The 17,296-nt window shown below is 43.2% G+C and overlaps 1 protein-coding gene across 9 annotated transcripts in view; it reads right to left on the reverse strand.

Annotated features, from left to right (window-relative positions):
* Positions 1–17,296, reverse strand: part of NUBPL (nucleotide binding protein like) — a 245,569-nt gene that overhangs the window by 60,892 nt on the left and 167,381 nt on the right. For all 9 annotated transcript variants that reach the window (XR_004974816.1, XM_036353572.1, XM_036353562.1 and 6 more), the window contains one exon: positions 1,161–1,254. Coding sequence is in view for 8 of the 9 variants with exons in the window: in XM_036353572.1 (XP_036209465.1) it covers positions 1,161–1,254 (94 nt within the window). In the remaining variant the exon portion in view is untranslated. The remainder of the gene's footprint in view (positions 1–1,160; positions 1,255–17,296) is intronic.

The raw sequence follows: 17,296 nt of genomic DNA on the forward strand, positions 1-17,296 counted from the left end.
TTTTCCCCAAAGTCCTTATATATAAGTGAGATTAACAAATATTTCTTCAGTGGAATCTAGGAAAGATTCACTTAGAAACAGATCCCATATAATAAAAGCCTAATATGCAAACTGTCTCCTCGACTGGGAGTTCCACCAGGAGTTTGACCACTTGCTATGACGTGCACTGACCACCAGAGACATGACGGGCCTCGGTGACACGGTGCTGGCAGCGGGAAGCAGTGGAGGTGCTGCTGGCTCCAATGGGTTTCAGGGTTAGCTGGGCCACAACCATGGGGACCGCAGGGGCTAGTCTGGCTCCCCGTGGGTCCACGCAGGAGCCGGTCTGCAAGGCTCACTGGGAGAGAGAGCACGCTGCCTGCCTGCCCAGCTTCCATGCGGCACCACTGGGCAGCCCAAAGGCCCACACTGTGCCCCGGCCCACCACATCCGGCCATGCTCACCGCATCTCCACGTGGGGATTCAGGCGCTGTGACTCAGGCAGGGGGAATGCAGGGACCCGAGGGCCCAGGTGCTGCCCAGGACCCAGAGGTCAGCTGGGACCTGCCCTTCCACACCAGATGCTGGACCACACCCATGCAGAATTTTGTGCACCGGGCCTCTAGTTTAACATAAAACTTAACAACAAATACTGAAACTCCATCATACATAACCCCTACTATAATGAAGTATTGTGCATTTGAAGTAAGCGAATATGTTTTTTGCTCTCTTGATTTTAGTAAATAATTAGCAGAATATAAAATTTTTCCATAATTATATTCACCCCAAATCCAAATTTTCCTAAAATTTACTCTTATTCAGGAGTAGGTATTCAATAAATATTTACTTAGTGTCCACCATGTATTGGGCACTATGCTTTAAGTGCTAGAGAGCTGTGAACCCCAAACAGCCATGTTCTACCTAAATAACACTTAAGTGCTCCTGCTTTTCCAGAGCACAGATTTACATCACCACCTCTTCAAGTGTCTCATGTTTTTGAAAATGTAACTGTTCTAGTAATAGTTTGAAAAATTCTATTTATGAATTTTATCTGTAAAGGAAAATTTATAAATGATTATGTTTTTTAAGATATAAAAATGTTTGTCATGAAGTTTGTTTTTCAATAAGGCAACAGCAAAGCATCAAAGATAGCACAAACCACTTTAAACTTTGAGATTTACCTGAAATGGGAATATTCTGTGAGACTGATAACTGCACATCTCCAGTTCCTGGTGGCATGTCAACAACTAAATAGTCCAGGTGACCCCAGTCTACCTAAAAATCAATTAGACACAAATAACATCATTGTATAACAACTGCAGTAAAAATAAATGTATTAGTAACAAATCTAAATAATAGCTTCCACTTGAGCCATTACTAAAAGCCAGGGACCATGCTGAGGATTGATATATGAACAAGGAAGGGAGGAGGGAGGGAGGGAGGGAGGGAGGGAGGGAGGGAGGGAGGGAGGGGAGGACAGTCCCTGACTCTAGCAGACCTCTGAATGATAAGGTTAAATTTCCTCTTTCACCACACACAATCATTTGTTTTCATTGGGAATAACCCATATTTTATTAAGAAAGCCTTACTTTTTTGTTTTTTGGACAAAAACGTTAGCATTTTCTATGGCAGATCCTAATAGAATTTTTTAAAGTTTATTATTTTTCCTTTATAAAACAAAAATAATGAAAACCAAAAGTTAATAAGAAAATTTTAGATACATAACTAAATTTCTAATACTATAATATTTTAATCATTTCTTTCCAGGTATTTTACTAAGTACCTATGGGGGAGCCTCTATAGGGTTAAGCCTCAGACTGACCTATTGGCAAAGCCACAAACAAGTCCCAGCTTAGAGGGCACAGTCCTCTTAGCATATTTAGGCTTGACCTTATAACGCTCCCTAGATCTTACCTGAGAAGCTAATGGGCTGAGGGAGGTGCAACAAGAACAAAAACAAGTGAAACTCACAAGAACAGTGTAAACAAGTGAAACTCACAAGAACAGTGTAACTTTGGTAACCACTACCTTATTTACCTCTGACTATCAAATAAAGGCTCAGCTTGCCTTGGGATCTTTCTCTGTGGCCTCAGCCAGGCACAGGAAGATCCACGGGGACTAAAGAGAGCTAGAGAGCTATGAACACTGTCTCTGTGTAAAACATTCTTCGCCAACTCCGTCCACACCTTTGGGAACCCCTGGACCGCTGGGGCAGGACCCCAGCATATGGCGCCTGAACAGGATTCCCCTAGGTAAGCCCCCCCACATTGAGAACCCCCACACTCGGGACGGATAGGACTCTACCAGGGTGCTGCAGACGCCCTATAGAGGATAAGTAGGGTAAGAAGGTGGATAGTACAGAACTTAGATTGCGAATATGTGCCATACTTAGTCTAAAGGAAAAAAACTCTGTATATTGATCTTTAGATTAAGAAGATGTGCCATACTGAGTCTAAAGAAAAAAGACTCCTTATTGATCTTTTAACACATATGCTTGCTAGCAGAGGAGTTAAGGTTACTCCCAGTCAGACGGAATGTTTTATACAAGTGTGTCCATGCTTTTCTGAGGAAGGAAAGGTGCCAGAAAGGTAAATGTAAAGGCATAGGAGAAGTTAGGCCCAAGGAGCCTTATCCTTAACCCCACTGCAGCCTTTCCACCCTGGGAAAGTGCAGGATTGGCAAGCTCTCCCTGGGGTGATAGATCAGGACTCAGGTAATGGCGGAAAGCGCCAATCCTACTCTTAAAATAGGATACAAGAGAGCATTTGGGGTTTTTCCTTTTAATGCCTGTTTTGGATTGAGTAAATAGATTTTACTTAGTTTTAACATATCAAAGTTAGCTCTTGACACAAAAGGAAAAACTAACAGTTTGGCTCGAAATTGGGGTTTTGTTTTGAGGTGCTGAGGCTCCGAGGTGGAGCCAATTCACGGAAGAAATGTGAAGCTGCGGCTTTTTGGGTTGAAGTGGGAAGTTGTGAATACAGAGGAGTATGTATGTTTATATATGGTCAGAATTCCATCAATATAAACCTTTTCTATAAAAACAAAAAAGGGGGAGAAGAATGTTATATGTTAATTTTAAAAAAAATACAATGCAGAGGGTTGTACAGCAGCCAAAAGGCATTGGGCCTCCTGTACAATAGCATAGCCTCCGCCAACTTAGCTCAGTGAAAGGATGCAAAACCAGATGAGAGTTTTACCAGATCTAGTAATGATGTGGGGAAAAGGTTCTGTTTTATCTTTCCAAAGGAGCAATGCAGCCAATTTGGGTACCAGAGCATTACGTGCGTCACCACAATGGACCCAGAGGATCCTTGTCCCATCATTTAAAAGACTGAAAGTTGCCCCAATGACAGTGATGCAGAAAAGGAAGATGACGAAGGCTATGCAAGGGACCGAGGTGCCAACATGGGGTCAGCTGAAGAAATTAACAAGTGAGGCCCAGCAGATGGTAGAAAAGCAAGAAGTGGAAGCTACTCCCTCAACCATGTTTCTGGCTGTGTTAGCATTGGTTAGCTGCCAGTCTTCTGCAAAGTCATGCACAGCCAGGTCCAAGGACTCTGAGTAAGTCAGCAAAAGAAACTTTCATTTAGTAGAAAAATGTTACTGTAGTTTGATTTCTCACTTATTGCTGTTTTGCATTGGCATTCTTTGTTGTTCTTACTAGTTTTGAAAATGTTAACACGTTGGCATTATTGTTTTAATAGCCAGTTCTGTTCTTGATGCTTAAGTTTTCTTTCATTATGGTAGCTTTTTGTTCTTGATGCTTAAGTTAAACTTTCATTATAGTAGCATAAAAGTAAAAGAAGGGTGACATGTGGGGAGCCTCTATAAAGTTAAGCCTCGGACTGACCTGTTGGAAAAGTCACAAACAAGTCCCAGCTTAGAGGGCACAGTCCTCTTAAGCATAATTAGGCTTGACCTTATGACGCTCCCTAGATCTTACCTGAGAAGCTAATGGGCTGAGGGAGGTGCAACAAGAACAAAAACAAGTGAAACTCACAAGAACAGTGTAAACAAGTGAAACTCACAAGAAAAGTGTAAGTAAGTGAAACTCACAAGAACAGTGTAACGTTGGTAACCACTACCTTGTTTACCTCTGACTATCAAATAAAGGCTCAGCTTGCCTTGGGATCTTTCTCTGTGGCCTCAGCCAGGCACAGGAAGATCCACAGGGACTAAAGAGAGCTAGAGAGTTCTGAAAGCTGTCTCCGTGTAAAACATTCTTCGCCGACTCTGTCCACACTTTTGGGAACCCCTGGACGGCTGGGCCTGGACCCCGGCATACCTATATCTAGAAAAGTCAGCTATATAACCAAGTCCTTAATGTTCAGCTTCAATATAGACAGGTCTCAGGCTCTTTTCTCCTAAGATGGTTTCTCCCTCTGAGTTCCAGTGAATGGTGAGCCCTAGGACCCTCTCAGTTGCTTAAGGCAGAAGTTTGGAATCATATTTAACTCCTTCCTTTCCCTCACTATCCCAGTCACCCACTTCTCTCTTCCCTACTGCCAAGAACCCAGTGGAGGCCACAACCACCTACCACTAAAGCCTCTGAACCAATCTCTCTGCTCCAGTCTGTTCCTAACAACAATGAGAAATAGTCCATCTAAAATGCAAGTCTGATAGTGTCACTTCTTGGTTTAAAACTCTTCTATTGCTTTTAGGATAAAGTCAGAGCTTAAGCTCCAGAACACGCTGCTTGGTTTCTTCACTTGCTAATTCCTCCTCATTCTTCAGATCCCACCTTGAAATTTACTTCCCCTAACTTCCATTAGATTAGATATGGTATTCCTAGTGTGTACTTCTCTCATTCATTCATTCATTCATTCATTCATTCAACAAATGTTTATTGAATACCTACTATATATTCGGCATTAAGCTAATGGTATTGATAATTAAATGGTATTATGGTCCCTAACCTCACAGAATTTATAATATACTAGAGGCCCGGTGCACAAAAATTTGTGCACTCGGGGGGGAGGGTGGGGTCCCTCAGCCCGGCCTGTGCCCTCTCGCAGTCTGGGACCCCTCCGGAGATAACGACCTGCTGGCTTAGGCCTGCTCCCGGGTGGCAGAGGGCAGGCCTAATCCCTAGGTGCAGCCCCTGGTCAGGCTCAGAGCAGGGCCAATTGGGGAATTGGGGCACCGTCCCCTGTCATGCACAGAGCAGGGCGGATTGGGAGGTTGCGACGCCACCCTCAGTCACACTCAGGGTAGGGCCGATTAGGGGGTTGGGGCACCGCCCCCTGTCACACTCAAGGCAGGGTTGATGGAGAGGTTGGGGCGCCACTCCCTGTCACGCACAGAGCAGGGCCGATCAGGGGGTTGGGGAGCTCCCCCCTGTCACACAAAGAGCAGGGCCCATAAGGGGGTTGGGGAGCTCCCCCCTGTCACGCACAGAGCAGGGCGGATCAGGGGGTTGGGGCTCCGCCCTCTATCACCCACAGAGCAGGGCCGATCAGGGGGTTGAGGCGCCACCACTCTCACACTCGGGGCAGGGCCGATGGGGAGGTTATGGCTATAACCCGTCACACACAGAGCAGGGCCCGTAGGGTGGGGGGGTTGGGGCGCCGAACCGTCATACACAGAGCCGCAGGGCGATCAGGAGGTTGGGGAGCTCCCCCCTATCAGGCACAGAGCAGGGCCGATCAGGGGGTTGGGGCACCTTCCCCTGTCAGGAACAGAGCAGGGCCGATAGGGAGGTTGTGGCCCCGCCCCCTGTCACAGACAGAGCCACAGGGCGATCAGGTGGTTTGGGCGCTGCCCCCTGTCATGCTGATCCCAGTGCTGGGAGACCTCGCGGCTCCGCTGATCCCGGTGCTGGGAGGCATATTACCCTTTTACTATATAGAATAGAGGCCTGGTGCATGGGTGGGGGCTGGCTGGTTTGCCCTGAAGGGTGTCCCGGATCAGGGTGGGGGTCCCCACTGGGGTGCCTGGCCAGCCTGGATGAGGGGATGATGTCTGTTTGCAGCTGGTCACACACCCTTCAGGGTGGGGGTCCCCACTGGGGTGCCTGGCCAGTCTGGGTGAGGGGCTGAGGGCTGTTTTCAGGCTGGGACTGAAGCTCCCAACTGCTCCTTTTTTTCTTTTTTCTTTTTATTCTGGGCCAGCTTTAGCTCTGAGGCTCCAGCTCTTAGGCCTCCGCTCCTGAAAGCAGGTATCTGGTTTGTTTAGGTTCTAATCGAAACTCTGTATCAACTCCTGGTCTGAGATCCCGGCTAGCTGAAAGCTGGTTTCTGGGGTTTTGTTTAGCTTCTATTTTTGTAACTATGTTTCAAACTGCCAGCTCAGAGGCCTGCAGCGGCAGGCGGGGAACGGGGAACGTTGGAGTCCTCCGTCACTGAAGCAAGCAAGCCTCATGTTAGTTTCAAGCTGCCTGGCTGCCGGCTGCCATCTTGGCTGGCAGTTAATTTGCATATCTTGCTGATTAGCCAATGGGAAGGGTAGCGGTCATATGCCAATTACCATGTTTCTCTTTTATTAGATAGGATAGACACATATTAAGCATATAACAAAATAACCGAAGGGTTACAGGTTTGATTCCAGGTCAAGGGCACGTACCTGGGTTGCAAGTTCGATCCCTGGCCCTGGTCAGAGGGCATGTGGGTGGCAACCAATCAATGTGTCTCTCACATCAATATTTCTCTCTCTCCCTCCCTCCCTCCCATCCACTCTCTCTAAAAAATCAATGGGAGGGGGAGAATAACCTATGCAATGTTAAAAGATTAATAAAAGGGAGTAACTGAATGAAGATCAACATAGCTAGAGAGGAGTGATGAGGGAAAGGGTGGAGTTCATTTCATGTTGTTTCATGATCTGACTTCTCATGAAACTGTAGCTGAGTTAGAATGCCCAGCACAGAATGGACACACTGGAGATACCTAATAACTTTTCTTTCAAGAAATGAATGAATAGCCCTGGCCGGTTCGGTTCAGTGGATAGAGCATCGGCCGATGGACTGAAGGGTGCCGGGTTCAATTCCAGTCAAGAGCACATGCCCGGGTTTCGGGCTCAATCCCCAGTAAGGGGCATGCAGGAGGCAGCCAATAAATGATTTTCTCTCATCATTGATGTTTCTATCTCTCCTTCCCTCTCCCTCCTTCTCTGAATTTTAAAAAAGAAATGAATGAATAAATGAACACATGCAAAGTTTCAAGAATTTTTTAAATGGAAATCATACTATGCATATAACCCCACATCTTCCTTCTTAAAATTTAATACTGTGAAATAAGCCTTTTACATACAATCATATATTTTCTAAAATTAGAGTTCAGATGATATTGGTTCAAATGGACTCATTCATATAGTAACATATTTATTCAACACATATTTATTGAGACTTGATTAGGTGTCAAGCACTGTCCAGGTGATGGGGATAGAGCAGTGAACAAAACAAAGTCCCACCCACCATGAAACTAACATTTTAGTGAGGGAGACAGACAAACAGACAGACAAATCAGAGAGTAAAAAGTACTATGAAGAAAACACCAAATATCCTTTACTATACAAAATTATTTGGTTCCTGATTTGAATATCCAGATCAAATAGCAAGAATTATTTAGAAATCTTTTCAATTCCTGAATTTCAAAAAGCAAGTCGTAAGACTTCAGATGGCAAAGGATTTATCAAAGAATTTGTTTGAATTTCCTCAGTTCCTAATGTCAGATGGAGATGAATCCTTGAAGAGCAGGGAGGAAATGGAATGGCAGAAGGTGCTTCCACAGACAGGGTGGTCAGAGCCCTGAGTGAAGTGAGAAAATAGCTGATGCAGTTTCCTGAAGGACAGCGTTCTAGGCAGAAGTGACAGCAAGTGCAGAGGCCCTAAGAAGGGGGTATGCTCAGCACACTCAAGGTCTAGCTAGGAAGACAGTACTGCCTTTCTAAAACAGACCCCCTCCCCACCACACACACATGCACACACACACACACACACACACACACACATCAATCTCTCTCCTCCTCTGACTTTGTTTGTCTGTGAAACTTTATAGTATCTGACATTAATATTGACTTGTCTTTTAGGAAATCAATGACATTTCTCAAACGCAAGTACTTGGTACTTATTTAATGATACATTTAAGAGAATGACAAGATGATGAACATAAAATAGTTCATTTTCAATATAGGGTTTCTTGGTGGGAAAACAGTTACCTCAAAGTTACCCATGACGACAATCTATGAAACCATCTATAAACGAAGAAAAAGGATAGTTTTCATTTTATTTCCTCTGCACTGAAACTCCTAAGACAGGCAGACTGACAAGTCTGTTTCAGAGAACATCAAATGACTGGTTCCAACAATTTATCATTGTTGTTCCTTGGTATTTAATCATATTTATCACATTGGCTCCGATTTCTTAAAAGAGAACTGTTATTAAGACTCTAAGGAATTAAAAACACTTCACTGTTAAGACAATAAGGCAATTAATTTCAAATCACTCTTAAAATAAATTTAAACTATCAAAAAAAGAGCCTGGCCCTAAATCCCCTCGCACACAGTAGGCATTCCACAAAGGCTTGCCTTCTTGAACTGAACTGACATCAGTATCCGAGTTCCAGTTTCATAGCATTTATTAATACTAACATGGAAATATATCGCCTGCCAGAAGTTCCAGTTCTCTCAGAAAAGAGTCATCAAAGCATTGATTTCAGAATTATTTGGGATTCTCTAGATTCTTCTTCGTGTTTGTTCACTCATATAAATTGTGTGTTACTAAATGTAGGAAAACATACTAGCAAAACACCCAAGTAGCTCATTTATTAAATCCCAGTGGCAGATCCAGATTTTGTGTGGCCTAAAGCACATAGAATTTGGGTGGTCCTCTCCAAGAATAAGAATACAAAATTAGGAATGCAAAATTAAATATTTATTTATAATGTGAAAAGAAATCACCATAAAATGTTGGAGACTTAGAGATTTAAGTTCCTTTCTTTGAGATCACATGACCTGAAATGCTTACTAAGAAATCCTTCCTGACTACAACCTGCTTCCTTTCCCTACCTGAGACTCCCAGCATCTGCGAGAAGCTCAGGCCAATGTGGAACCTAGAGTTTAAGTTTCATTAGCCTCACGGTAACTCCATTCCTGGTAGAACTTTCTCAGCTCCCTCTCAGGCGCCAAACTCAGCAGATCAATCTACAAGTACAGAGGTAGTTCAGAGATGTCCTGCAGATATAATGAGGTTTGAAGTTGTATGGAGTTCAATTTAGTGGCCATCTGGTCTTAGCCATTTTTAACTGGCTCATTCTTGGGAGGAAGCTACTAATTATAGGCCATCTCGTCTCTCAGAGATGAACAGAGTTAAGGAAAGGCACGGGTTTTAGCCAGGTCACATAGGCCTATTGTGGGATAACAAATTTTCCCCTTTTCTGTTTTCACTCACATTCTTGAAGGATATCGAGAGTCGAAGATCTGTCTTCTCTCATAAAAGAGTTGTTGTCAGGGTCCTGTTAGAGAAGTGAAACCTTCCCCTAGCTAGCTTCAAGTAGGTCTAATATTTCCTGGCTGTAGCCCCACCAATCCCTGAGTTATTATCATCTATAGTTTGCCTCAATTCTTTCAGAGACAAACTAGACAGTTCAGGAGGCAGGGCCCAAGGATGAGCAGTAAAAGCATAGCAGCAAGAGATCCTAAGACAGTGGTTCTCAACCTTCTGGCCCTTAAAATACAGTTCCTCATGTTGTGACCCAACCATAAATTATTTTCATTGCTACTTCATAACTGTAAAGTTGCTACTGTTATGAATTGTAATGTAAATATCTGATATGCAGGGTGGTCTTAGGTGACCCTGTGAAGGGGTCATTCGACCGTCAAAGGGGTCGCAACCCACAGGTTGAGAACCGCTGTGAGGTGGAGGAACCCAGTGAGAATCTGAAGAGCCCTTTTTATTGTATTCCAGATATCCTGGGAGCTGGAGTAGATTTTCCCAAACCAGTGTAACCATTTGGCTTGGTTGTGAATCTCAAGGATATTGACTTCTACCTGTTCAGTACTGTTTATCCATGTACAGCAGGAGAAGCTGGTAATGGCACTTATCCTACCTTGTTTAGCTAATAGGAAATCCCACTGCCAGTTGTGGTTGCCGTTTTGTTAATGGTGTCATAGCATAGCATGTTGTAATGGTCCTGCACAGACTCCTCCTTGTTTTGCCAGCTAGTAATCTAAAGCAATCCCATTGTCTAAGAACCCATGTACCTGGGGCTCTAAGGTGATCTGTTGAAGACTTAGAGCCTGAGCAGTAGAGCTGGCTAAAAGGCTGACTGCACAGGTCAAATTCCATAACATCAGGTACTTAATGAGAGCCATGTCTATGAAAATAAAATAAAACCAAAGGTTAATGATCAGAGCAAATTATAACCCAGCTTCTGAGTTTGTAAGGCTGTCAGTCAAGGTTTCTAGGTTAAAGGCTAAAAGCATTTGTAGTTTGATGTCTCTGATAATGTCATTGGGTACTCTCTATGTGGCTTATATAGCATCGATTACTAAGATTATTTAAGCATATGCTGATGTGGTGATTTTTCTGAATTTTATTTCAAGTTGTCCATCTTTAGCTTGCATGGCTTTGGAAAAAGGCAATCTAGCTCTCAGTGATTTCTAGTCAAAGGATAGGAGAAGAATTGGGAACATGCTTTGAGAATCATAGGCAGATATTGGAGGAAACCAAAAGAATTCAGGATCTAGTCCAGTTTATAAGTAAAAAACAAAACAAAACCCCAAAAGAATGATAGCACTGGAACCTAATATCCACAAGGGCATATTATATTGCTCTTTCACTTTGTTTATTAACATATCCAACATGTGAAGGTTGTGCGACCAGAACTAATTACTAAATCTCTGTTAAATTATTTTTATTTTCTGTCAACCTTATGAAGAGAAATATATTCCAAACTAGCACTGACCAGGATAATTTTAGGCTAATATGTCTTCTCCAAATGACTGGGAAATAAAAGTATATCTGATATATGAGCAGATATGGTAATTTATCTTTTTCTGGACATCAGTTATAAAGAGTGTGGTGCTATGAATGAGAAAAAAAGATGGACTCTTTTATTCTATGAATACTTCTATTTAAGAAGCTGACCAAAGCAGCAGCAATCAATCCTCACCCAGAGGATGCTGGGAGCACAAGGTCAAATAGGCTGAGTTGCAAGTGTTGAAAAGAAAGGGTCTGCAGATGCCTTCCTTATTTGGCTTCTTGGCTGTCCCAATCAGTTTCCCAGTCAGCTTCCAGGGTAGCAGTTTCCATCATCTGCATTAAACGGGTCATGTTTAAATTCCATAGAGTTAATATATGCTTCTCTAAAGCAAAGGTAGAGTGTCCCCACCATGTTAGGTCGGCTAGCAAGGTCAATGTGAGCCAGGTGAAAAGAACATCAGGTGGACCTTGGGCCTGAGGAATCAGGGAAGAAAATCACTGCCAAGAAAGAGAGGCATGGTACTGCCTGCTAGAGCCAAAGTAGTAGCCAGGAAGAATTAAATTTCTAAGAGAAAGAAAAAGGTGCAACTAAAGAACATAAGAGAAATATGGAGCAGGAGAAATGGGACAAAATCTAGATTAAATTGTTTGAAAGTTGGCTATATCCAGGCAGCCCATTCAGACTGTGGTTGGAATATTCCACAGGTGATAGAGAAAATTCTTAAAGGAAGATGGGCTGGGCCAGACATTTCTTCTCTCCTTCCTGTCTTCTCCGAATTACTGACTGAATAGTCGGTTTTGACTCAAAACCTATTATTAGCCTACTTGATTAATAATTAGTAGATCTCAAAGTAGTGTCCTGTGCCTGACTCTGACCATGTATCTGTTGCTAAGTCTATCCTACACCTAATTGCTGCCATCTGTCCCTGACTACCTGGTTCTCCAATCCCAGTTAGGCACAGTCCTATACTACTAGCAAACAGACAGTACTTGTGCTTTGCTTGGAATCCCAGATATGAAACCATGCCACTACTGGCATAGAAAATGCAGCTAACCTTGTCTCGGACCCATGGACAAATTTATCAGGCAAATTACCAAGCTCCTCAGACTTTTGATTCAACTAACTTCCCGGGTTTGAATGGGTCTTCAAGTTCCAAGAATTCTAGAGTAATTATTTTTGTACAGAACTATCTCCCCAACTTCAGTGTAAACTCCCTGACAGAAGAGACCGTTCTTTATGCATCTCTGGACTCCCTCTCCACATTCCATCCCCTTCATAATGCCTAACCAGTGTTCAATCAACATTCACTGAGTGATTCCATGAGTTAACACATTGTATGCGGGAAACGTATTTATACGTTTTACATTGACTGGTAGTAGAGCGCGGGACAGGTATTTTATAGACGCGGGATACGTTTTTTATAGACTAGCGGTAGAATGCGGGTAATGTATAAATATGTAAACTAAAGTTATCATAATTTTACTGAATGTTGCCATTTGCGCAAAAAATTAGCAAAAATGGCCCACGCCACCTGTTAGCGCGTGATAAAAACTACCCGCAAACAATGTGTTAAGTTGTCCCTTACAATTGTATTATACTACTGAAAATTTTGCCATGTGAAGAACCTTTTATATACAATATAAATCTAAAATAGAACATGAAGTGTTATTCTTTAAGTCTGAACCATAGTTTTTCTCTGCCCAGTGAACTATTCATAAAATCATGCAACATTTTACTTTCATTGCAGAAAGAAAATTGCTACAAAGTTGAAATTATTTAAATATGAATACCACAATGAAAATATAAATAACAAAGACTTATACTTGAGTTGATGGCCTACTGACTTGTGGATAAAAGTAATGCAGCAAAATATGTTAAACTTATCTTTGAGATTGTTTTGATAAGAGCTGAGCCAATTATAAAATGAAAACACATCTATCAAATTACAACAATGATGTAAATGTTCTTCCCCAATACTTTCTTTTTTCTTTTCAGATGATAAAGTTCTCTAATCCATTTTTAAATATCTTCCTTTCTATAGAAAAAGGAGTAGGGAGCTTGGGGGGTGGGGTGGGGTGGGGGGAACTACTTGAATAAACCCCTTCAAAGGCACTACCAACCAAGTGATAGCAATCATGTTTGAGAGAGAAAAGAAAAGAAACTTTATTCTTTATCTTTCAGTTTATCATTATCTCCCATTTCCTTAGTTGTTCTAGCAGAGCATATGGGCTCTGACAATCTGGAGACAGCATCAATTCACAAAGGACTTCTTATCCAAAAGCTGATGCATAAGCCAATCTCTGGTAACTCTATACCTATTTCTGAAATAATATTTAAAAGATTATCCAATTCCAAGACAAGCCCATATAAATCCACAGTACAGCTAAAACTGTAAAACCTTCTACACTAATAAAAGACAAACATGCAAATTGACCATACCTTCACTACACCTTAAGCCATGCCCACCAGCCAATCAGAGCGACTATATGCAAATTAACCCAACCAAGATGGCGGCCGGCAGCCACAGAGCTGGAGCAAGCAGGAGGCTTGGTTGCCCCAATGATGGAGGAAGCCAAGCTTCCCACCTGCTGCGAGCAGCTCTGAGCTCCACTCAAAGCAACAAAGTTTCAATTATAGAAGGTAAATAAACCCCAGATACCTGCTTTCAGCCGGCTGTGGCCACAGAGCTGGAGCGAGCAGGAGGCTTCCCTCCGCCTGCTGTGTGATGCTCTGAGCTCCACTCAAAGCAACAAAGTTTCAATTATAGAAGGTAAATAAATCCCAGAATAAAGAAAAAGAAAAAAAGCTTCCGTCGCCAGGGGGCTTGGCCAGCCTGAAAACGGCCCTCAGTCCCTCACCCAGACTGGCCAGGTACCCCAGTGGGGACCCCCCATCCTAAAGGGGGTATTGCCAGCCTGAAAACGGCTCTCAGCGCCTCACCCAGACTGGCCAGGCACCCCAGTGGGGACCCCCACCCTGAAGGGGGTGTGACCAGCCTGAAAACAGCCATCAGCCCCTCACCCAGGCTGGCCTAACCTCCATGGGGTGAGGGTCACCACTGGGGGGGGGCCTTGACCAGCCTGCAAACAGCCATCAGTCCCTCATCCAGGTTGGTCAGGCACCCCAGTGGGGACCCCCACCCTGAAGGGGGTGTGACCAGCCTGCAAACACCCATCAGCCCCTCACTGAGGCTGGCCAGCCACCCCAGCAGGACCACCACTCTGATCCGGGACACCCTTCAGGGAAAACCAGCCAACCCTACCCATGCACCAGGCCTCTATCCTATATAATAAAGGGGTAATATGCAAACTGACCCTAACAGCAGAATGACTGGGAATGACTGGTCACTATGACACACACTGACCACCAGGGGGCAGACGCTCAATGCAGGAGCTGCCCCTTGGTGGTCAGTGCGCTCCAACAGGGGGAGCTCTGCTCAGCCACAAGCCAGGCTGATGGCTGCCAGTACAGCAGTGGTGGTGGGAGCCTCTCCCGCCTCCTCAGCAGCACTAAGGATGTCCGACTGCAGCTTAGGCCTGTTCCCCGCTGACAAGTGGACATCCCCCGAGGGCTCCCGGGCTGCCAGAGGGATGTCTGACTGCCAGCTTGGGCCTGATCCCCCAGGAAGCGGGCCTAAGCCAGCAGGTGGACATCCTCCGAGGGGTCCCAGACTGCAAGAGGGCATAGGCTGGGCTGAGGGACCCCCCGAGTACACAAATTTTTGTGTACTGGGCCTCTAGTACAATATAAAAATGATGCTAACACAAAAGCAAAAATATTTTAGTTAATTATGGGAACCTCTTTTTAAGTTCTCGAGTCCTGCTTTAAGCCAACTGCTTACACATATGTTCATAACCTAAAAAGTAGATGTTAGTGAAGAACAAGACTGCTACCAAAAAGGCCTAAAACATTACAAACCTGAGTCAAGAGAATCAAGATATTTTTAATTTTTTGCCCTAGCCGGTTTGGCTCAGTGGATAGAGCATTGGCGTGAGGACCAAAGGGTCCTGGGTTCAATTCCAGTCAAGGGCACGTACCTTGGTTGCAGGCTCCTCCCTGGCCTGGGCCCTGGCCAGGGCTTGTGCAGGAAGCAACCAATCGATGTGCTTCTGTCACATCAATGTTTCTCTATCTTTCCCTCTCTCTTCCACTGTCCTTAAAAATCAATGGGAAAATATCCTCAGGTGAGGATTAACAACAAAAAGGATATTTTTATTTTTTTAATAATTAGTAAAACAAATTAAAAGAATAAAAACTCTCCCTACACACCTTAAGGATGAAGCGTCAGATTTTTTTTTTTCCAGTAACAAATGACTTTATTAACCTAATTTGGGATAGTTCATAAAATATATTTTTATGTGTACTCTCTTTAATAAGGAAAACTATAATACTCTTTTTTAAAAAATCCTTAGAAATAGTATTGTATTTGGGAGGATTCAAGGTAATGAATGGGCAGGATTACAGCTGCCATAAAAACTGCACGGAACCCCGTGAGAGAATCCATGGTCAGGGTCCACTGGTTTTTAAGGATGTTACAGAACATGAGTGACACTACTGCTCTTGGAGACCAGTCTAATCCAATGTGCTTACTGCATGCTAGGGATGATCTCAAGTAAACTCAACTGGATCCTAATTTTGAGCCTGAGTGTCTATCAGGCCTTAGTGTCCATCAGGTAGAACAGAGCTAATAGGGAAGAGGTGGAGGCTGGGTCTGTAAGTGACAGGTAAAGGAGACAGAAGGAAATGAGTAGTTATTGAGAGCCTATTATAAGGTAGGCACTAATACTTTTTACATACATAATTATGAAACATTGTCAAACAGGCATTATTATCTCTATTTTTCAGATAAGACTACAGAGGGTTAGGGAAGAAAGATACCCAAGGTCAGGCTGTTGGTGGGATGGAGCTGGAATATGACTCCTGGTCTGTGTGACGGAAGCCATGTTCCCAGTCTCCCACAGAATGCGATGCAGCATCACTACTCTCAGCTGGCACAACTTCATTACCCCACGAACATATGTGCTTTACAGTATTACTTTTCCAATATATGATAAAATAGATATTCCCTGATTTCAGTTACTAATAGTCAACCACGATCCTAAAATATTAAATGGGAAATTACAGAAATAAACAAATCATGTGTTAAACTGCATGCCATTCTGAGCAGTGTGATGAAATCTCGTGCCTTCCTGCTGGGTCCATCCTGGGACATGAATCATCCCTTTGTCCAGAGTATCCATCCTGGCTGTATAGGCTACCTGCCCTTTAGTCACTTAGTAGCCCTCAGTTATCAGGTCAGCTATCTGAGAGAGACAGACCACAGTCACATAACTTTCATTATAGTACATTGTTATAATTGTTCTATATCATCTAGTTATTTTTGTTAACCTCTTACTGTGCCTAATTTACAAATTAAACTTTATCGTAGATACACATGTGTAGGAAAAAACAGTATATATAGAGTTCGGTACTATGCGATTTCAGACACCTAATGACTTGGAACATATCCCCACAGCTAAGGGGTAACTACTATATAAAATAGAATCTGTAGCCTCCCAGAAAATTATTTAGATAATATAAATAAGAAATTGAAAAATTATTCATTTCCTTTAACTTTTTTCTTTTTCTGGTTAATTATAATGTTTCTTCTATTTCTGGATATTTTTAATGGCATCACATAGTATTCTTCCTGTACATGATCCCTTAAGGATCTTTTCTTTTTTTTTTTTTTTTATATTTTTTATTGATTAAGATATTACATATGTGTCCTTGTCCCCACGTTACCCTCTACCCCCCCCCCCCCCCCGCTCATGCCCTCACCCCCCCGTTGTCCGTGTCCATTGGTTCGGCCTATATGCTTGCATATAAGTCCTTTGGTTGATCTTTCCCCCTTACCCCTACCCTCCCCTACCTTCCCTCCAAGGCCCGACAGTCCAATCAATGCCTCTCCATCTCTGGATCAGTCCTTGTTCATCAGTTTATGTTGTTCATTATATTCCACAAATGAGTGAGATCCTGTGGTATTTATCCGCTCTCAAGTTCCATCCATGCTGTGGCAAATGGTAAGAGTTCCTTTTTCTTCTTCCTCTTCTTAAAGAATACCTTTCAGCATTTCATATAATGCTGGCTTGGTGGTGATGAACTCCTTTAGCTTTTTCTTATCCGTGAAGCTCTTTATCTGACCTTCTATTCTGAATGATAGCTTTGCTGGATAAAGTAATCTTGGTTGCAGGTTCTTGCTATTCATCACTTTGAATATTTCTTGCCACTCTCTTCTGGCCTGCATGGTTTCTGTTGAGAAATCAGCTGACAGTCGTATGGGTCCTCCCTTGTAGGTAACTGACTGTCTTTCTCTTGCTGCTTTTAAGATTCTCTCTTTATCTTTTGCTCTTGGCATT

The sequence above is a fragment of the Myotis myotis genome, unplaced genomic scaffold (genome assembly GCF_014108235.1).
Source record: "Myotis myotis isolate mMyoMyo1 unplaced genomic scaffold, mMyoMyo1.p scaffold_m19_p_1, whole genome shotgun sequence".
Lineage (NCBI taxonomy): Eukaryota > Metazoa > Chordata > Mammalia > Chiroptera > Vespertilionidae > Myotis > Myotis myotis.